This window comes from Cebidichthys violaceus, unplaced genomic scaffold, assembly GCF_023349555.1.
Source record: "Cebidichthys violaceus isolate CVI_PGR_0920_01 unplaced genomic scaffold, fCebVio1.0.p SCAF_106, whole genome shotgun sequence".
Lineage (NCBI taxonomy): Eukaryota > Metazoa > Chordata > Actinopteri > Perciformes > Stichaeidae > Cebidichthys > Cebidichthys violaceus.
The window spans coordinates 432,479-455,010 of record NW_027176270.1 but is presented as its reverse complement, the minus strand read 5'-3'; the positions used below and the strand labels follow the sequence as shown (position 1 = coordinate 455,010).

The window sequence follows — 22,532 nt, the reverse complement described above, 5'->3', positions numbered from 1 at the left end:
TAGTACTAGTAACTAGAGCAAGCAACTAGTACTACATACCTCTGGTTAAACTCTGTCGTGCAACATTGTGGACAGCAAAATGTGTGTTGCAATCGGCAGGAGGAGAGCTAGTGAACGTTAGCTGTTAGCTGTTAGCAGCCGGTGGACAGCGCGGTTCTGGTCGGCTAAATAACAGAGCTAACCGCTAACGTTAATGGGGTTCCATTGAGTTACATTATGATGTGTTCCAAGATCTAGTCAGTTAAAAGGAGTATTGTTTGCAAAAGGTTAAATTATAGCTTTGCCATGATGGAAAGAAACTTGAATAAATATGGTTGTTTGAAGGACAAGCAACACAAAATAGAGGTAACTATCTTGTGTTTTAAACTTGGTATTGGTATCGGAAAAGGAAGAAATCGTATCGGAACATTTCCGACGAGGATGTATCCTGTTAAGTCAGCTGGGACCCTCTAAAGGAGCAGCTATAGCTTATGGATGAACACTGTGTATAGATCTATAGAAATATCTGAATCCACAGCATACGGTAACGGAAGAAAAGCTAAAGGTCTTTCAGGTAACTTGTGTGGAGAACTTGTGTGGAGAACTTGTGTTTCCGTTCGCACTGAAGGTCTTCAAAAGGGTTGAATGCCTTCAGTGCGAACAGTAATTTCATGCAGTCCATTAGGACTATCGGCGCTTCACGTGGCCATGCTGTTGCAGAGCCAGCAGGCCAGCGGTGAGCCCTGTTGCAGCCTTTTGAGTTGCTGAGTGCTGACAAGACCAATCAATAGCAACCACTGCCTTCTACCAGGCTTCCCTCCTGGATTAAAAAAAAATAAAAAAACTATTTCCCCAAGCCTGACAGAGGAGGAGGAGCGGCTGCCTTAACACTCGAGCATGCAGAGCGATGCCTCCAAAACCGGACTCATCTCTTTAAAACCATCGAGAAAGACGTCAGCTCTCATGCAGTGATACATCTTGTGTGTTCTTATGTTCCTGTGTCTACATGCGTGCATATTCCTGCATATGCAGGCACATTTCTCCTTTTGGAAATTAGGCAGATGGCTTTAAATATTAACACATTTTCTCGCCGGGTGTACGAGCCGAACCTGCCGTCGCACGTGCTACAAGCAGAGGGACACGAAACGCCGCCGCTTCCTTGACTTCTAGCGCCAGAGAGAGAAAAAGCATGTTTCATCACAAACGACACTCTTTCTTCAAGAGTGACATCAATCAGTAAAATTGGAGCGCGCAGGCGTCGTCAGCTGTGGATAAATGTCCAAATCAGTAAAAAAAAAAAAAAAAAAAAAGTAATCCATTTGATGGATGTTTGTTCATCTGTGGTGCAAACAGGAACAGCTCGCAGCCATTTCAGCAAGATTCTCTACTGTGCAGATTCACTACGACGGGGAGTCAACTCAGCTGGGGTTCAGCTTGACCTAAAAAAAAAAAAAGCAACATTACATTTACCGTTTGCGTCATCCAAGGAGCGATTGGAAACGTGTTGGCAAAACTCAAAACTACTTCATCGCAAATCAAATACGGGTAATTATTCACGCCATGCTTTAGCTAAGACATGCTATGAAAAAATGAGCAAAGTGTGCCTTCGAGGAATTATACACAAAAAAAACAAAACCTCCAGAAATACACTGTTGAAAGTCAAAACACGCTTTTTAATGGGGAGATTTAGATCAATACCACCTTTTGCAACAGGTGGGGTACCTCATTCAGGTTAGGACACACTGGAGGACAATATCCCAGCTGAGAATAATCAGGTATTCAGCTTAAAGAGAGGGAGAGTACAATTGTGGCCCCGTAAGGTGGCAGAAGCCTCAGGCTGGACTCCGTTTAAAAATGGCCTGGTCCCTCCTCAAACAGCTCTCTGATTACAAGTAAATAATCTAGCCCCTCAATCACTCAGCTGCACATAAAAAAAACATTTATGAGGATATAATGGTCACATTTAATGGCGGCTTAGAGCCACAGCCAGACATAATCTCCGGTTTATAAAAGACGAGAAATTCAATTGTTCTGTAAAAAACATCTATTCTCAGACTGCCGGGCTTTGTTTATAACTCAAATAAAACAAAAGGAGAGGAAACCCGAGTCTGCTGCGCGACACGTGTTATCCTAAGCCAATTTAAGTTGGAGGTGAGAAGTGGAGTCAAATATCAGCACACTGTACTGTGGGATTCCAGCTAATCCACTCACAATAGAAGTTTGAGCTGCCTTAAAGGGAGCAAAACCCCCAAACACGGATAATGCCGCCACAGCCGCCACAGCCGTGGCTCCCCAATTTACATAGTTGATCTAACAATCAAGCGTCTCCAAGCCCTCGCTCGCACGGTGCTGGGGACCGGAGCTCTGGGTAAACCTCTTTACCGTACAGATCAAACACAAGAGGCATCCAGGCCGGAGGGCTTGTGACTGACTACCCGGCTCTCGGTGCGTTTAGCGAGTTCAGGCCGTGGCTGCGGCCCAAAGACGACCGCGCCGAGCGTCAAGCAAATCCTTCAATCCGCCGACTGCCGCGCCCCAAAAGCTTCTTAATAAAATGAGGCCATTGTTATTTGACATGATTGAAAATGTGAGGGTGTAGAGACCTGGTATGTATTAGCTATAAAAAAAAAAAGGGGGGGGAAAACTTCCGGCTGTTATGTATTATAGCAATACTGTGCATTGTTTGCTAGCTAGCAGGCTAACTAGCTAGCAGGCTAACTAGCAAGCAGACTAACTAGCAAGCAGACTAACTAGCAACCAGGATAACTAGCTAGCAGGCTAACTAGCAAGCAGGCTAACTAGCAAGCATACTAACTAGCAACCAGGATAACTAGCTAGCAGGCTAACTAGCAACCAGGATAACTAGCTAGCAGGCTAACTAGCTAGCTAAAAAGTCAGTTAGTTAGCCTGATGTTACACATGATGGCTTGGAAGAGAAGCACAGTAATGGAAAGAGAGTTGACAGTTGATCATCCCGCTCCATCAGAAATCTAGCATCAGCATCACACAACTTAATTCAAGTCGAGTTTGTTCATTAGCTTTTTTCGAGGAACTTTATTATTTTTTGCTCCATCCATTTAAAAAAAAGACAGCCACGATAAAGCACCTCAAGTGTAAAAAAAGTTAATTAGGAGTTTAAAGTTTTGGTTTGACATAATTAAATATAATCCAGTGTATCAATTTGTGTTTTAAAGTTTGGTGCAACATGATTTTTAAGGTTAAACCATGATTTAATCAGCTTGAATACATAATGATCCTTGTTGTAATCCAGCCTTAGTTACTCCTTCATGATGATACCCTGATAATTTGTGACACTAACAATAGCTACTCTAGAACAAATTAATAGTTCTGTAAAAAAGTGAGTGTTTTTGTTGCACATGGCAGAGGGGCTGAACATGTACCCTCAGCTATTTTCTGCTGCAAGCAAAGTTTAAATCTTACCGAAAGTTTGAAGTTTCACAACAACCTCAAAGGAGCATGCCAGTATCAGCCCACTTGCATGCACATCCTGCCAAGTGTCCATTTTTTTTCTAAAAGTGTGCCACGACTTTACAAACTGACTTTGTAGCTCGCAGACTTGCTCCAAATAGGTAATTTATCACAGTGGACATTAAGTCCGTCTTGTCATTGTTACATTTTTAAAAAATCGGATTCTTTTCTGCCTAAGTATTGATTACATTGCATCACGTGCATCTGTCCAAAGCAACTTAAAATAAATGCACGCAGCCGTCAGAGGAGAGAGCTATAACCTCACAACTGCGTTATCATGAGATGATATTGAAACTAAATGATTAAATGAAATTAATGGCTGGAAATCTATTTAAAACATCAAATGGTACCCTTTGGAAAATGGCCAGCAGGAATGCTAAATACCATAAGTGGACTAAACATGCAAAGCTCCTTGACTCAGATGTTCTCCGGTAATTTAATGAAACTATCTAACTTGCAGAAATTGAATCTACCCTTACCCCTTACCCAGTGTGCAAAACACCCGGTGCTGCTGAGTCAATGTGCAGTATAGGCCTACACGACTTCATGGACGCAAGCCGATGTAATCGTTAATAATAAAGACTCTCACGACGACTAAACCGGGCAAACAACTGTGCCCTGCAACAGAATCCACCCTGACATCTGTATTCAAATGTACTCAATGCATGTATTCCAATCTGAGCATGAAATAACTCGCTGCTTTTCAGGTTATACGGGGTAAGGTAAGGTTTTCTACGCTACACATCGGCGCTGCAGACCACTTTGCAAGAGCACCCATCTGTCTTCGTATTTTTCAAAAAATGTTTTTGCAGTTCAAGTAATGAATAGGCTACTAATGGACAGTAAGTACGCTTTTAAAAAGGACGTTATTAGCGGCAATTGCAATGGACAAATCATTTTTTTATAGATCTTTCCAGAGAGACCCTCCAAAGTGTTTCAGGAGCTCTCAAGTGTCGATCAATGAGCCTCTGCCCTTCGCAACCTTGGAGCGTCACATAGCGGGACCATCAGTGTTCCACAGATCTTGCTCTTTTCTTCCCAACTCCCCGTGCTTTGTCACATTACCGATTGCCACGTTAAAAGGCGCAGGTCGCTCTCTCGCACCAATCCTCGCATTCTCCTTTAGCCACGTCACCATCACGTCATACAGTGTGTCTAATGTCGGGTCATTAGAACTCTCCGTCTGTGGCCCACAGCCAGCGTAAACGTGCTCCTGAAAGAAAACGATGCATTAAAAATGCTGACACACTGCCAGCTAGGGACGCTTTACTCCGACACACACACACACACACACACACACACACACACACACAGACACCGACTCCGGCCCAGTACAGCGCCAGACACACATCACGGCAGAGAGAACAAAAAAGATCCGAAGTGTGCGGCTACATTTTACTCCTGTAGATGCTGAGGAGTCTCGTTGTTACAGATGCAATAAAAGCCTCACAAGTAAGAGAGGAAAGACCAGCGATTCATCAAAACATTTTTGGCCAACAAAGCAGAACATGGATCTGCAGAAATGCATAGTTTTCTACCGTTTGAAGAGCAGACCTCCACCCTCGGTCCGCTGCAGGGAACGCCGGCGATGCCGTGCGGCGTTTTATAATAAGAGAAGGCCTGATCAATGAAAGCTGGTCACTTAGCTAATCGTTTAGCATGCGAATGTATTTTATAGATTTTTGAAAACTCCTTGTATTGCTGCTCAAGAACGACTCGCTGCACAGTCGAGTCTTTTTACTCACAAAACAATTCAAACAGAACCGACGAGAGGGATCTAAACCGATAAGCAGAACCAATGAGAGAAGTAGCACGGCGCCCCTCGCTGCCACACAGCCATACTGTTTGCAACATCCCGAGTTAATGGATGCCATGACTCGGTCACGTGAGCGCCGGCACAGCTTGAGCCGGGAAAGAGTACAGTCCTACCTTCGCAGTAAGTAGAGTCCCCGTGGATGGAGGCATAGCCGCCCTTGCATTCACACTCCGCTTTAGTATTCCGGTTTTTACACTCAGAGTTTTCGCCACAAATGAGTCCCTCTGCGCAGAAGTCATAACCTGAAAGAGAGGGGAACAAAGGAGGCCTCCATTTACTGAAAAAAAAAAAAAAAAAAGCACAAATATGGTGAATGACAAGGAGCCCCCGTTTATGACTGCAGTGCATTTTTGGTGCAATAATAAAAAAAAAAAGGTTTTGCTCTCATGACAGCATGGGGGGGGGGGGGGGGGGGGGACAGTCTACTGGTGTGATGGCGGAGCCCCTGAAGGCCTCCCAACGCACAGAGGTTTCAAAATAAGAGTAAACTTAGCAGAAGCAAAATGTTACATAACAATTCTCTCTTGACTAATAAAATGCTTAAACGGGCTACTTCAGGCCTGGGGGTTGCAGAGCGTGACAGGGAGCTAATTAGCTCTCTCGTGGAGAGCGTTGTTGTCGAAGCGGTGGTTTTGAGAGCTTTCTGTGGACATTTCCATTTTTGGTTCTGACGCGTTCTTTTGCGACGACTCCGAACACGGCTTGTCATCCTCTCGAAAAAATAAAGCAAGCCGCACACTGCTGCTTTTCAAAGCCACGTTTCAAGGTTACAGTGTGTGTGTGTGTGTGTGTGTGTGTGTGTGTGTGTGTTGTTGGTTTTTTTTTTAAGTCAGCAGTGCAGTGACAAGATCAGAATCCCTCACTGGCTTCCCACCTGTTAACATCATTATCTGTCGGGACACACGGTACCTGCTGCTGGGATTAAAACCCTGATCAGCTGCGGTGGGGGATTGGATCTTTAACCCCGTGTTAAACGCTTCCACCCGACCGAGATCCTTGCACGTGTGCAGAAACGTGACACGGCAGATAGACGGGTGCTCTGAGATAAGGAAGCAAGGCAAGGCAGACGGACAGACAGAGGTGATTGTCGGCTGCTCAGTAAGTATGAGCTGATGTAGCCCATCATGTCCTGTAATGAAAGACACAGTGGCAGCACATAAAAGCCCTGAGAGGCAGGGAGCCCCCCAGGGGGGGGGGGGGGGCCATTAAGTGAGGAAAGAGCTGCTTCTGCATTCTGCTTCCTCCACCATCCACAGCAGCAACCCCCACCCGATTGTGTAAACGTGCAAAAAGGCCCGATCCGACTCGCAATAACACACAAATATTTATCGCGATTTCCCCCCCCCACGATTAAATCTGCTGCGACGTCGACGTTTAAAATGCTCCGCTTCCTCAACTAAAACGGCCACAGCCCCGAAGGCCAGCCATGACGCCGCGTGTGCACCGAAAAATCTTTCTTGTTTTGTTTTTTCTATTTCAGTAAAACGGAGGGGCGTAAACACTCCGTGGCAAATTCTGTATTTACCAATTTAACAGAGGATTTAACAGCGACGCACTTAGTAAATATCAGAGTGGTGGCAAAGCAGCGAGTCACACAGCGGAGGAGAGGTCTGGAGATGATTGGGAAATAATGACCCGCTCTGAGTTTCAGCAATCGTGGATGTGTGTGTGTGTGTGTGTGTGTGTGTGTGTGTGTGTGTGGCTGTAGGAAAGCGACGCTGTGACTATCAATCCCTAATAGTCTCACTTCTGTCCTCTCTCTCTCTTGCCGTCCTTTCCTCTACACTTCATACCTTTCTTCTCTTCTCTCTCAGTCTAATTCTTTCTCTCTTCTTATCTCGACTCCGCTCTATTCTCTCCATCCGTCCTCTCCTGCCCTTTCTCCTAATCTTTCTAATTTCCTTTACTCTTCTCTCACCATGTACAGTCTGAGTCTCATCATCTTCCTCTCCTCCTCCTCCTCTCCTTCCTTTACAACATAGCAGGTATGACACTTTACATCTCCTTCCCTCTCCTTGATGTAACCTCTCATCTTTCTCCTCTCCTCTCCTTCCCTTTCCCGTCGTCTCTTTTGCACTCTATTCATCTTCCTCTCCTCTAAATACACGCTGCTTATCTCACCGAAATGAGAGCCCAATTTCCTTCGCTCAGAACCTTGCCCCGGGTTTCTTTCATTGTGGGCTCTATAGCCGGCAGCCTCCTACAGTTTGTTTATTCAACGTATTTACTGAATTACCCGCGGCTATTTACCCTGTAGTAGCTCCCTGCCAACGCAGCGGGGTTCAGGCAAATTGGCGTAGCAGGTGCTCTAACAGCAGACAGACCAATCTGCTCTGATAGGTACACCGACCCAGAAGCACTCACGCCCGGTGGAAAGGGAGAGAAACAGAATTATTGCAGCGGGCGCAGCCGGAATCCAGCAACAACCGGCAGACTGGTTGTGTTTGCTATTCGCGGCGGCTGGGGTGGGGGGGGGGGGGAGGGGGGGATCGGTGCGTTGCAAAGCCGTCTAAAGAAAGGAAGGAAGACGTACCTCTGCAGACGTTGCAGCACCTGCCATCCGGTAAGATCTGTTCGGCGACGGTGCAGTTGACCTCCGGACAAGTTTCTGTGACTTTCACCATCAGGCCGTTCTGGAAGGACGGGACAGGAGGGGACAGGAGGGGACAGGAGGGGAGACATAAACATTACAATTCCAACGCTTGGGAGGAAATGTGTGACGGTCCGTGCGTTAAACAAAGATTTTTCACCAGAACAAATACACCAGTGAATAAATGACACACGGTCTGATTGGTTCCAGGTCCACGGCTCAAACTAGGAAGCTTCCCATCCAAACCTTTTTGTTGTGGAATGCTTTGTTTGAAAAAATACAGATGTTTCACACCACTAAGACTACCTTGGCGTGAGAAGGTGCGACCTTGCTGACATGGTGATGCTGAGAGAGTTTTTTTAAAGGTAATTATGGTGATTTTCATTGGTCTTGTCATGTGCATCTATGTTCATATAGTTCCACGCACTGCATATATACATACACATATATATATATATATATATATATATATATATATATATATATATATATATATATGTATATACGTGATTTGAATCATTGTTGGCACAGATCAGAGCACAACACATCCAGCTTAATCCTCACCTTCTTGTAAAAGGAAGCGGCAGCATGTCATATCAGCTGTTGCTAATTAACCCTCATCCTGAGCGTCCACGCTTTATTCTATAATTCAAAATGTTTTCATGAATTTTTAATACAATTTTTTTTTTTCCCCTCATGACTTCATATCATTGTCTTCTGCTGGAATTACAGCTTTTTGAATAATAATTTGAAATACAAATGCATTGGGGGGTCATTGACGGATTGTTCATATTATATTCAACGCATAACAACAATAGCACAGAATAACTGATGAACTGTACAATTAACCGAAACAGTGAACGCAATAACTGCAGGATGTTTTTTGTTTTTTTTCCAATATCGCATTAGAGATGAGTTTTCCTGTAATTTCTTTAGCATTTTTTAATGCAATTCTCTGTCTGTATTCTGTATTTTTTTTTAAACACTGCTTCATACTTAGCAGGCTTTCCTTTGTTGTTGCTAAGGTTATTTTTAAGTGCGTACTTTTCCAGTGCAGGATGAGGCTGTTTTTACGTGTTGCACTTGTTTTATGAAGTGTATTGGTTGTAATGTGGCTGTTGTTCTTTTTGTCCACCTGCTCAGGGACAACAGATGCAGACCAGCGTCCAACTTACTCTGGTGCAATTACTTTTTATTGTCCGCTGTCAAACAATAAAAAACTAATAAATAAGTGTCCCATTCTACCGGTTCAACCTTCAGTCATATCAATAATTAACATATAAACATAATATTTTTGAACCAAGACACTGACCTGTGTGTCTAAAGCAGGTCACATAATGTCTCTGTTATAATTGTTCAATATAAAACCTTCAAATCGAGCCAAATGTAACCTTGTTTATTCTTTTAATGTTTATTACATATTTTTTAGTAAACCTCTCGTGATGGCCTGCGGGCAGAGCTACATCACGCCAGTTTGAACCGCGTGATTTGAACGTAACAAAGGAGGAGGATGCTTCTGAAGTTCAAAAGATGTTCCCAGATGTTAAAACAAGATATCTAAGATACCCCTGAGTGGATGATGCTGCCATGACAACAGAGGCGGTGGGGATGTAGAGGCTGTACATTCGCAAGGATAGCAGGAAGAGGCACCACTGAAAAAGGGAGATCGAACGCCGGTGCCTTTTAAAAACAAACAGCAGCGACAGTCTGGCTTGCTACGTCGGACCAGACCTCTCAAGGTCGCAAACATCGACTCAGACTCCTCCTTCAATTCAACGTCGCGCTGTTCCAGAATGATGTAATACACACTACTGCCGAGTGTCGCTCATCCGAACAGATGGCACAGCACCGAGGGCGTCGTACGTTGTACAGGTGACCCTTGAGGGTTTGTTGCATGGAGCTAAATAATCAAAACGTACTTCATTCCTCTCTCTTATTCTCTCCACACGTCAATGCATACATTCATGGAGGAGAGTTACGTCGTGTGGCACCAAGAGGCGACGTGAAAATACGCACACGCTGAAACACACGGCTGAGACTCACGGGACCGTCGTCATGGAAGCCTCGCAAGAGAACTTTCCAGGCCCCTCCCCCCTCTTTTTTCTACAAGTGTCCAGAAACCGGTCGCTAAGCAGGGTTCGAGTCTAGGAGTAAAGGTTGGCTGTAATCGGCTCCAAAAATAATGATGTTTTGAATTGTCTGAGGGCTAATAATAATAATAAGTTCAGGAATTCATCGCGCGACTCTTTTGTGAGCAAAAAAAAAAACCGCAATTTTTTCCAGCTTTAAAAAGCGTCTTTAAAGATAAATGGTTCGTCAGTGAAGAAAGCTCACCTCTGTTCAACGGTGAACTGGAATAATGACTCTTAATTATAACGGCGATGAAGCTTCTATTCACGTCAGGCCTTTGTGTCGCTGTGTTTCATATTCTGTCTAAGTACCTGGCAATCTCGTACAAAAAAAAAAAAAAAAAAAAAAAGATTAAGCGGACGGAGGGGGAAAAACTAACACGGCATAATCATTACACATTTACAATGAAAGAGAGACGTGCCGCGCGGTATGTTCGATTGAGGAGCAGAGGCCGAACGCCGGTGAAAGAGCCGTTGGATGTTAAACGTTACCTTGCATTCCCTGCAGCTCCTGGATAAAAAGCGCCGGCCTTCAGAAAAGGTCTGGCCCCTGTAGGTGCATTTCGCTGCGGGAACACACAGAAAGCATAAAAGAACAGAACTGCTTCAGTAACACAGGTAAGTACAGTAGCTACGATACACACCGGGAAAAGAATAATTACTCAGACATTATCAGCTCTCAAAAATAGAAAAATAAATGAACTAGACAAAGTTCCCCAAGCCTGAAGTTCTGCATAGTTAATTCTGTCAGAAACAAAGTTGTTCACGGCTTGTGTGTGCGTAAGCGGAGAGAGGAAGTGTAAAGGCGCATTAAGAATACAACAAGAGGAGAGAGCCTTCTGCATATTCCTCCGGCGATGAAGCAGAAATAGAAAATGAAGCGCGTGATACACGAAGTCCTGCTTTCCTCCCTCTCCAGGGTGCAGCGGAGCGCTGAGTCGCAGCTCTGGACCGCTGCTCCCCTCGTCCGTCTGTGCCAAAGCTCTGATGTTCACAGGGGAGGAAGAAGAGGAGGAGGAGGAGGAGGAGGAGGAGGAGGAGGAAGAAGAAGGAGCGAGAGCGGTGGGATGGAGGGAGGCAGAGGAGGGCTGGAATTATTCAAAGACGAACTATCCTTCAGGGATTCGGTAGTTGTTGGTTTTTTTTGCAGTATAGCGAGAGAGAGACTGTCTGTGGGTCCGTGAGCCGCTACCAGACCCCTGTGTGCTTTATACTAGAAATAGAGCTTCCATTTCAGCTTCCGTGAAAACCACTGTGATCTCTGCTCTTGCAGATAGTTTATTCGTGGTTCCACTGTGCCAGCAGCCACAGTCGGCAGCCCTCTTTTGTTTGCATCTGCGCTGGCTCTGGTTGTACCTTCAAAAAGGATGTAAAAAGCAAACGAGCTGAGCTCGCAATGCAGGACCGTGAAAAAACAACAGCACTGGGCGATTTGTTCAAATGCAAACAACCTGTGGTTGTGTTCATTAATCCCTGGCCTCGATCTGGTGCGGTCGGGCACATAGCTAGCAAAGAAGAGCAAACGTCCAAGAGATGACTTTCAGTTCTTCCAGGAAGGAACATGTGGAGAAAATCAAAGCTAGCTACGAATAGCGCCGTTTGAGGAAGGGTTTAGCCAATTGTCAATGACTCACTACTTTTGTCAAACATGTATTTGTCATTAATGTCCTTCCATCGACTGGGAGCCATGCAGCTTCTATTACGTCACCATCCAAATAAAAAGGATGTCAACCGTCCTCAAAGGGTTACCTCAGCACTTTTTGACCCGGAAACCCAATTCGCCCACGTTTTCTTCTCTAACTGACAAAAAAAATGTCTGAAATTAGTCCAGAATTGAGCGAGAGCGCTGTAGACGATCTGACATCGGCGGCTAAAAGTGCTTGTTCTCGCCACTAACGTCAGACATTACGGAACGAGAGTCTCCGTTGTGTGTATTGGTAAAAACCAAAAATGATTGTGGAGAAGAATTGATTTTCAAGAAAAAGCAGCTGTGGAGAGATGAGGTCATTCTTAGCTTTATGTTGGTTTTAGAGAGAAAATGTGAGCCACAGTAGAAGATCTGTGGATAGCGGTGGAAGTCATGCTATAGACCAGTGATTCTCAACTGGTGGGACCTTTGCCTGAATGAATGCAAAAAAAAAAAGCTTTTATTTTGAAGGGGATTTTTAATGCAGCGGAGTTATTCACACTCCTTAACAGTATTTGGCGTTAATGCCTTGTAATGCTAACAGACACTCTTTTCACAGAATAGAAGAACACCCACACAGTCTGTTTTAATGCTAATTGAGCGAAACACAACTACGACACCGACTAATGAGAGATGGATTTGCACCATCTTTTCACTAAATACATTTGAGAAGTTTGAACATTTGGGTCTCGGCTTGTCATTAAGGGGTGACGGTGGGTCCTGCAGCCAGACCAGTTGAGAACCACTGATCCATAGACTGAGCAAAATGAAAGTAGGTTATTTTTTTTTGCAATTTCCATTATTTCCACCAAACGAATGACAGTTTGCTAGCGGGTTGATTTGACGTGAGCCTATCAGCGGGGCCGCGAAAAAGGTCTGTCGTCTGTTCTGCCGATACTCACGTCGGCATCTCTTGCAGCAAGTCCCGTCGACGTGCACAGGCAGCGAGTCCTCTGAGCAGTTTGCTGGGGGACAGAATATCCTGCGACACTCCACCACACCGTTCTGCAAGAAACATCAGAAATCACAATGCTCACTAGGAACCCTGCATGGGGAATGCTTTTGGTGTGCGCGCCATGCAAACCAACCCAAAAAACTGTTCACAATCCCACCTTGGAGAATGCAATCTGAAGCTGAAAGCTATGATATTCAGGAATAAAGGGGAAAAAAAGTGATTATAATGTCAAACAATCAAGTTAACAGATTCATCGTGGAGCGCTGGATGGCGGGTGCTGAAAGCGAGCGGGTCTGCTGATAGCAGGTAGTTTATTCGGGCCCTGAAGGACTGCCTTCATTTTTTTTTTTTTTTGTGGCTGATATCTCTCTCTCTCTCTCTCCGCGAGCGCCTCCTCATTTCATGAGTCATCGAAAATGGTTCCCCCCGGGACGCCTCGGTTATCAGTTAATGGCATGTCCGCGGGAGGAAATCGGACTAAACTCCACCCTGTGCTTGATGTGCAATGATGCAGCAAGTCTAATTCCCCCGGGGGCCCGGGATGGCCTGATTCAACACATTTCAAAGTCTGGCTCCCTGCAGTATGTATGAGTGCAGACGGGGAGGTATTTGGGGGCTTGTTAGGGAGGGGGGGCGGACAGGAGGCAGGGGAGACATGATGCTGGGGCTGGGAGGTCTGATGAGGAGACAAGTTAAGGAAGCGATGTGTTGAAAGTGGAGGAAATAAGAGTTGTAGTGACTTTCCGAAGGAATCCTCCGTTATGTATCAACAATCTGTGGTGCTGAAAGTGTTCCGGAGGTTATGCTGTTATGCAACCCGTCATTTTCCACCCGCTTTCCCTTGACTACCACTGTTATTTCTTTTGATTTCATGTGACACAGCTCCTCTTATATTTGCCTGTTATTAAGTCTTGAAAGTCTTATTTTTTTTAGGGGAAAAACAAACGTGGTGTCTTAAGTTTAAATATTTTAAATTTCCAAGAGCTGAGCCACAAGGCAAAGCTCTCTATCTACCGGGCGATCTTGGTTCCTACCCTCACCTGTGGTCATGTGGACTCTGGGTCATGACCCAAAGAATTAGATCGCGGGTACAAGCGGCCGAAATGGGTTTCCTCAGGAGGGTGGCGGGCGTCTCCCTCAGAGATAGGGTGAGAAGTTCGGTCGTCCGTGAGGGACTCGGAGTAGAGCCGCTGCTCCTTTGAGTGGAAAGGAGCCAGTCGAGGTGGTTTCAGGCATCTGGTGAGGATGCCACCTGGGTGCCTCCCTTAGGGAGGTGTTCCAGGGAGGAGACCCAGGAAGCCCAGGACCAGGTGGAGGGACTATATCTCCAAACTGGTCTTGGGAGCGCCTCAGGATCCCCCCAGTCAGAGCTGGCTGATGTGGCACCGGGAAAGGGAAGTTTGGGGGTCCACCTGCTGGAGCTGTTGCCCCCCGAGACCCGATCCCGAATAAGAGGTTGAATCAAGCTGATACATAAGATGATACTATTGGGGCACTTTGGTTGTTCACGTCTGTCTTTCGCCTGATTTCCTGTCATCTTTCTACTGTCACTATAAAGACAAGAATGCCAAGAAATACTTAAAACAGGAATAAGCCACTCTCAGACACTGATGATTAAGAGGATTTCAATATTCTTAAAGCTACTTAAGGGGAAGTAAATGGACTTCACTGTGTTTACCCCATTTAATAACTTTTTAGCTGGGGATCTTTTCCTTTCATGCCACACAGGCGTGGAAGGAGCACTGAATACAAAATCTAAAGGGGGGAACTTGATGTTAAGGGATTAAATAAACTTAAGACTTTATTTGCTTTCCCCTCAAGGTACTGACATGTATTTCTACAGTCAACCGCTTTCAACGTTGAAAGCAGGTGCCTCAATCTTTGATCGTGGGGATGAAGGTGACACTCACCTTACATGCACAGTTCCTGCAGTTCTCTGGCTCCACCCACAGCTCCTTATCCCGGTAGACCACGCTGTTGGCGCTGCAGGTCCTCTCGCAGTGGCAGCCCTCCAACTGGGTCAGCCGAGACTCCGCGTAGTTCAACTGAGGAACGAGCGCAGAATCAGAAGTCGCAAAAAAAAGAAATAGAATCAAAAGTCGGAAGTGCCCCCCCCCCCCCCCAGCGTACCCCCCGGTCGCTTTTTCACCGAGGGCCGCACCGCTGGGAGGTGCTCATTAGAAGGGCCCAGAATAATAAGCGATCATCATTCAGCTCATGCTCCAGACCTCAGGCTGTAATCTAGTGAGAAATGACAGACAGGACTGACAGCCACGATCCCGCCTCACTCCTCTTTTATTCGCACACACTGATCTGCCCTTCCTCTCCGGCTTATTTCATGCCCGACACCCTCCACGGTCGTCTCTCTCTCTCTCTCTCTCTCTCTCTCTCTCTCTCTCTCTCTCTCTCTCTCGATAGAAGCGATGCTTCTTTGACTGACACAGGGAGGGGCACGGAGTGCAGACCGCAGAAACCAGGATTAACTTTAAATCAGGACAACCATGTGTCTTAGAAATTCTGTTTATGTACTATTAATTTGTCAAGTGTGCCAATTATTGCCAAGTATGTTTTGACACGTAATTGCTGGCTGGATCATGTTCACAGTCAACGTTTATTCCAGTGAGGAAAGTCCCACGTTTTTCTTTTTTTTTTTTTTGCAAATTTTGAGTAAATTTGACAATTCTGAGACACAGAGTTCATGAAAACGGACCGGACGGACGGACCAAACAAGCTGAAAACATAATGCCTCTGATTGTATTGCAAGAGCTCATACTGTAGGAAGAACAAATGGAATATGGTGTCGGTCAAAGCTTTTGAAATTTTGTTTAGAATGGAACATTTTTGCGACTTTGCGAATACAAAATGATTCCTCATTCGGCTAACAAAAGAAGCTAAGGGAGGTGGTCCTATTTCACGTTGTATATATGGTGAATGTAATGTTCACAAGCCCTGTTGCTCCAAGTCTTAAACTCAAACTGGTGCATCTTGCTGATCCAACACACTATGTGAACCGTGGTTTGTTTTCCTAATATCATTCAAAGCGACCGCATGTAAATCTATAATAAATAATACGTATCGGTGCTTTATACAGCACCTCTGTGCAGACAGCCCAGTGCACTGGCTGGGTTACACACAAACAGCAGTTCACATATATAAGTCAATCCATCTGTAAAATACAAGTGCTGTCTGACCCACACGTATACAATCAGAGACTGTTTGAAAGGTGGAAAGGTGGGGGAATTCAAAGGTCCAATTGATCTGAGCGGCGCGGGTCAACTCAGAAAATGCAGGTCCACTTAAGACACTCAAAGAACGCTCTTGCCTCCGCCCACTCCGCTCCTCCGAGACCTGCCCAGGCCACGGAGTCAGAAGGAGAGGGCTCGCCGCAAAATGATAGAGGCTTCTCAGCAAAGGAGAGGAATAAAGAAAATTGCTGGATGTCACTTAGGCTTTAAACTTCGTCTGGAAGAGTCTCGGCTTGGTTTTTCTGGAGAGCCGTGTGTAGCTGTGAGCGGTAGAGATGTGTCCTGTCAAAGCCCCCAAAAAACAAAATGTTTGAAATGCAGTTTCAAAAGGCTGAGAGGCTGCCTCGAGGCACCGCAGAGGAACACGGTTGCTGGTACAACGCGAGCATCAAATGGGCACGGCGATATCACACAAAGTAGTCGAGAGGCTAATAGGCATGTATCTCCTATGGTTGAGACGTGAGCCAGAGAGACATGAGAGAAATACGGAAATAAAAGCTGAAGACCAAAAAAGGGGGGGGGGGGGGAGAAGCGTGTTTAAACGCCGAGACCGGATCAACGTTGGGCCAACGAGCAATTAATTCGATGTTTGTAGTTCATATCTGGGATGTCTGCCATTAATGGACCGTCGCATTTCAGCTGTGACAATGAAACCAAACGCACACCGACGCTCCAGAACCTTGACGGTACGTTCGAAGGCTCAGTACTGCCGATCAACGCACCTTTGAATGCGAGTGCCAAAATCACATGGTCACAATGGTCTTTAGCATTTCAGGGAATTAAAGAGAAATTCTGTTATGTTTCAACCTGCGCCTTTAACTGGATTTTAAACCTCACAAACTCCAGGCATGAAAGAAGAGTCAATTTCACCCGCTGACACTGCAACAATACACTGATGTACCAAATATTCTTTTGAGAAAGACAATATAGCTACGCTGTACTGCCGCTATGCTGCCAAGATACGCCGTAAGCCCTTAAAGGGACAGTGTCTAGGATTCAGAGGCAACTAGCGGTACAGAAGAGCGGCACGGAGATGGTATTTGCGCTCATAGAACCCTAAATCCAATCTATTTTGATAGCCGCGTTCATTCTGTCGCTCCGTCACAAACAATGTACATCAGGGCAACTATCCGAACTAACTTTTCCATGAATCATCTAAAACCTCAACGCAGTAAACACAGAAATGCGCCTGCCGGATGCTATTCTAAGTGCACGGTGCGGGGAAGCTACTTTGGGTTCAACTTTGCCTAGGAAATAAAACCAGCTATTCTGCAATAATAACAAACATTTATAGAGGCTGACACAGGGACCCTGAATCCCTCTGTTATTACTAAGAACACCGGATAGACTCGAAAACCGCTTTCATGGCTTACACACGAGGGAATCCGCCGCGGCAGCAGCAACGGAGGAGAATCTTTAACAATTCATGCGTATACTTATATAGCTATTCTAAGCAAGCGGCTTATGGCTTAAGAATAAACAGGGAGCCTGGAACATGATATGGGAATTTACAATGTTGGGGTCCTCAAGAGAGTTCTTTTTCACAGGGCCCCAGAATTTCTGGCATAAATAAGGGGCTCAATAAAATTCACAAAATCTGAAGATGATTTTCAATATACAGTGATGGTATATATAGGTATCCGGCTCACCCATAATATCCATTTATCTCTAGCTGCATCTATCCATGCAGACAGTTTTGGGATGCCGCTTTTGAGACAGAAACTAGATGGCTACTTAGCACTGCAGGTACGTGAGATTTGTTTTGTAATTCGGGTGATCTAACCCTTTAAAGAGGGTAAAAAAAAAAAAGTGATGTATCTGTGCATAAACACTTGCTTCTTCGCACTAACACACGGGTGTAATACATGCACACGTGAACGACGTGCTAATCCACACAGACCTTTACTGTCATCTCACCTCGCCTTGACATGACACACTCAGGACCAAGTCAACTATTCACCCCACGCTGATTAACTCAAATCTCGACCGCGTGAAGGCAGACAGCCATTTAACGCTCGAGGTGACTGCTCGTACGAGTCGCAGCGGGGCGGGACGCAATGAGGTCAGGTGGCAATAGGGTCGAGGTGCGTTCATGTGGAGGAGGAATGCGTTGACACAGCAGTCGGGTAATGTTCTTCATTTCACCCTTATTTAAACCCTAAAATTATTCTATGGCTCGCCCGCCCGCCCGCCACGGTGTCCTTGCTCCCATTCACTCCCCACCGGATAGCGCTCACTCATGCGCACAGTCAATCACACACACAGTTATGCAGATGTTACGTCCCCCCGTGGCTGCACCGCCGAAAGCACACCACCTGTTAGCCGCCTGTTGTGCCGATGCAGTTGCCGTTTTCCTGACACCTTTCCGTTTTTTTTTTTTTTGGGAGCACCAAGGTAGGGGGATTGCCACCGGGTATTTCGCACGCTGGGTAAAATCATACTTAAACTTTCATTTCGTAGGCATTAGGCAGTGAATCACATCCATTGAGAATGTGGAAGGCAGCATGTTAGAGACAGACGAACAGATAATCATAGAGAATATAGCTCAGAAGCCCTTCTAGCCACTAATATTAATAAATACAAGAAGCCAAATTGCATCTTAAAATGGGATTTAAAGAACAGGCAATTCATATTTAATAAAGACCTTGAAAATACAATATAGACATATATAAATGTCTTTATATAGACTTTACAAAATTTGTCAAAAACACAACCCATGGTGTTTCAAAGCTACTGGCAAATCACATCTTCTCTCTTCTCATCACTGTGCGGATCATCTCTGCATCCTTAACAGGTCACACTAAAACACCAAACAGGGAATGACCACCAAACTCAAGTGCTTAAAAAAAAAAAAAAACATAAGCTCATAAAACATATAATCTCCCGTCCTTCCCTTAATCCTTCTTTCCGTTCCTACTTCAGTTTACACGAAAGCACAAAAATCCCCAAAACTTGAGGTTTAGGTATTTTCCCCCCAAACAGCAAAAAACTCTTTTCAGTTTCAGTACAACTGAGCAAACCTCAATCTGCTGAGTAACGAGTCCAAAAGCTCCAGGACGAGCAGGCGAGCGAGCGGACGGGACTCCCTAAGAACTTGTTACTACTTTGGCGACATCATCCACCACCATGGTCTCCACTTCCACTGCTATGCTGACGACACCCAGCTCTACATCACCAAATCCATCACCCCCACGATCCACTCCACCAAGCCAACTTCCTCAAACTCAACAGCGGCACATCTGAAATCCTCATCATCGGCCCTTCTCCCTCTGCATCGATGGCACCACTGTTCCTGCCTCCACACATGTCCGTAACCTTGGTATCATTTTGGATCAAACCCTGTCCTATGAACGCCACGTCACAAAAACATTGCCCGTCTCCGCCCCTCCCTCTCCTCCACGCCTTCATCACCTCTCAACTGGACATACTGCAACAGCATCCCGTACGGCTCACCCACCAACATCATCAACAAACTTCAGTACATCCAGAACTCTGCTGCCCGTCTGCTCTCTCCCACTCCCGTTCCAGAGACCACATCACCCCAGTCCTCCAAAAACCTCCACTGGCTCCCCCATACAGCAAAGAATCCACTTCAAGATCCTCCTGATCACACACAAAGCCCTTCACCACAATCAATACCTCTCAGACCTCCTGCACCGTCACACTCCCAACCGCAACCTCAGATCCGCCGACGCCAACCTCCTTACCCCCGCCCCCAACTCTGTCCAAGCATTGGACCATGGGGGGGATAGGACCTTCTCCATTGCTGCCTAGTGCCTTTTAAAGTGCTATATAAATAAAATGTATTATTATTATTATTATTATTACTTTGAATTTGCTTCGAGTCATGCTCGGCGGCGTGACGATGGACGGTGTAGGCACCTCGGTTGCACTGTTGTTTATCCAAAAATGTGTCCAGCTAAGGTTGGATTAAAAATGGCGCCGCGTGCTCTGTGGGCCCTTGGACAGAAACTTTTTAGGTTGCGGTTTTGCTTGCAGAAAGTGACAAGAAGGCGCGTCAGACACGCATCACCGCGTGAGACGGGTTGCAGCGTCAGCGGTTATTTACGAAGCTTCTTCACCGTCGTTCTCAAGGAGCTATAATCCATTAGTCTCTACTGTTACAGACGATGCAGATGTACATCCAAAGTGAAAACTGCTCCAGTGTTTCATCACTGTAATCCCGAGTGATTGCAAAAAAAAAAACCATGACAAAAGATAATATGAGGACTTCTGGGACCATGTAATTGTCTGTTTGCTGTTCCCTCTTACATTGACATTAATATCTTTTTTTTTTTTATTGGTCTTTGAAAACCACTTCAATCCACGCTCACAATAACAACTGACAGGATAATCATATTTTTTTTTAAAAGACAGATTAAGGTGCCGTTTGTTTTTGTTTTCCCAAACAATAACTTCGATCTTTTTTAGGCGCCCTCTTGTTGAAAATAAACGAGGTACTGAGGAAAAAAAGAACAATGCGCTACAATGAAGACATCAAATAAATTAAAGCATTCAGTGGAGAAGGAAGCTATTTATTCACTTTCATTGATTTAGTTATTTACTTGTCAGCTACAGCTGGGAAAGGTAATAGTGGATCTTTGAACTGGATACTTTTATTTAACATTTTACATATTCAGTGGTTCTTTTTTTATCTGGCAAACATTTGTGATTTGTCTGTTTGTCTGTGTGTGTGTGTGTGTGTGTATGTGGAGGTCCTTTCTTTCTCACTTGGCGGGTGTGTCGGTTTATATGTTGCAACTTTGAACTGCAATTGGATTCTGCAGGTCCAAACAAATCTATCCGTATAAGCCACGCCCACCTGTGTCTAGATCCTTTTTTGATGTTTCATATAGTTTTGCTCAAGGGCTAATATCACAAGAACATGCTGTATCTTCTGAACGCTTTGAGCTATTGGAACCACATCTGGTGGACATATGTAGGTATAATTTCTGAATTGACCGTGACAAATCTGGTGCCTTATGGCCAATAATAAGTGTGACTGTAGCAGCATCATCTAACTATACATCAAGGAATCCTTCACATCTCGAGAACCGTGCTTGTTGGGTGCATTGCCGGGGAAACAACAGTTTGAAAGCTGGTTTTGACTGGCGACAAGTTCACTATTAATGAACTCTGAACCCACAAGTAACCGGTACTCCGTAGAGCAGAGTGGGCGGGGCTTCAGGCCTCTGGAGTCGAGCCTGTTGCAGCAGGTTTTTCACGGGTCGCGGCTCGTTGACCGCAGTTCACTTTTACTGCCGGATGCTGGATATGCTAATGATACAACCGGACTCCTCTTTACTTCCATGGAGCCGACAAGCAATGATGAAAACCAGGTTGCATGGTGATTTTCTGCGTGGGAGGCCATTCCTCGTTCTTACCTTCAGGGTCATCTTGGCCAGTAGCTCCTGAAGGTCCATGATGCCTTGCACCAGGCTCAGGAAATCGCTGCAGGTCGGACAGGCTCAACGGAGGAAAGGGAAAGCACACCAAAACGGGGAAGAAGAAGGAGAGGAAGTGCAAGAAGGAAGCATTTAGATAGGAGACAAACAAAGCAAATTATTTGTATTTGGACACAGCTCATGTGGACCGGCAGGCAAAACAAAAGGGAACCCTCATACATCTGTTTACCCTTTGTCTTAGGCCGGTGTCCGGCGTTAGTATCAATAATAAAGTGACAAGGTGTGATTACACGCCTTATTGATTAGCAACAGAGACAGCGGGACAGCAGTGGCCTTCTATCTTAATCTGTTTGACAGTAAACAGATGGAGGAGCGAGGCGGGGAAGAGAGAGGAGGAGGAGGAGGAGGAGGAGGAGGGCTGCACTGAATTTGAATTACTGGAATAGAGGGAGTGAAGGGGAGGCTTTGTCTCCTGATCAGCGGGGAGAGAGGTCACCACCAGCTGACACGTAGCTCATCGCGTGTTCGGAACACTATGTACTGCTGGGTAATCGTGATACTCACTGCGGTTGAGGTTAGGACACTGCGTAATGTAGCCGTTGGGAGCGAAAATCAGCTTCACGTCCTGGATAACGCCCTGGCAACACAGAGGGAGGGGGGGGGGGGGGGGGGAGGGAGATACAGGAAGAGTTACACACGGATTGGCAAGATCACGGGACAAGACTATGGAGTCTACAGCTATGCTATAGCAGCCCTGTGATGCTAACGCGCTGTTGTTTAAAGCTGCAGTTGGTAGCTTTTATGCAAAATAGCTTCTTTCTTTTTTTTTTTATATCATATTTGCTCAAACTGTCACTCTATCCTGACGGTGTAGTGCGTGAGACAGACGACCTGTGGAAGGTTCCTCCGCCTCCTTTTAGCGTTGCTAACGGCAATTTGCGAGATTACGCGGCGCCTAAAGGGGAAAACAACCAAAGCAGGGTGGAGCCGACAATCGCCGCTCGGGAATTCCAATCAAACTGTCAAACTAGGCAGCGCTGATCAGAAATGATTCCGTATTGCCCATATTTGTCACCTCAAATGTTTTTCAAAAGCACATTTTAATGAACTGAATTGATTGACAGCTGTGTTGAGAGTCTCTTGGGCTCTGATTGGTGCTTTTTCCTTTTTCCATTTCGTGAACTACAGTCAGGATATAGTGAGAGTCTGAGCAAATGTGGGGGAAAAAAAAAGGTTA

General features: G+C 45.5%; 1 protein-coding gene across 1 annotated transcript in view; it reads right to left on the bottom strand.

Moving 5' to 3' along the window:
- Window positions 1-22,532, bottom strand: part of LOC137888655 (protein kinase C-binding protein NELL1-like) — an 80,627-nt gene that overhangs the window by 31,795 nt on the left and 26,300 nt on the right. The window contains exons 4-10 of the mRNA XM_068732085.1: window positions 21,860-21,932; window positions 21,275-21,357; window positions 14,556-14,690; window positions 12,593-12,695; window positions 10,496-10,569; window positions 7,818-7,917; window positions 5,398-5,526 (exon numbers count right to left, since the gene is read on the bottom strand). Of these exons, the coding sequence (XP_068588186.1) occupies window positions 5,398-5,526; window positions 7,818-7,917; window positions 10,496-10,569; window positions 12,593-12,695; window positions 14,556-14,690; window positions 21,275-21,357; window positions 21,860-21,932 (697 nt within the window). The remainder of the gene's footprint in view (window positions 1-5,397; window positions 5,527-7,817; window positions 7,918-10,495; window positions 10,570-12,592; window positions 12,696-14,555; window positions 14,691-21,274; window positions 21,358-21,859; window positions 21,933-22,532) is intronic.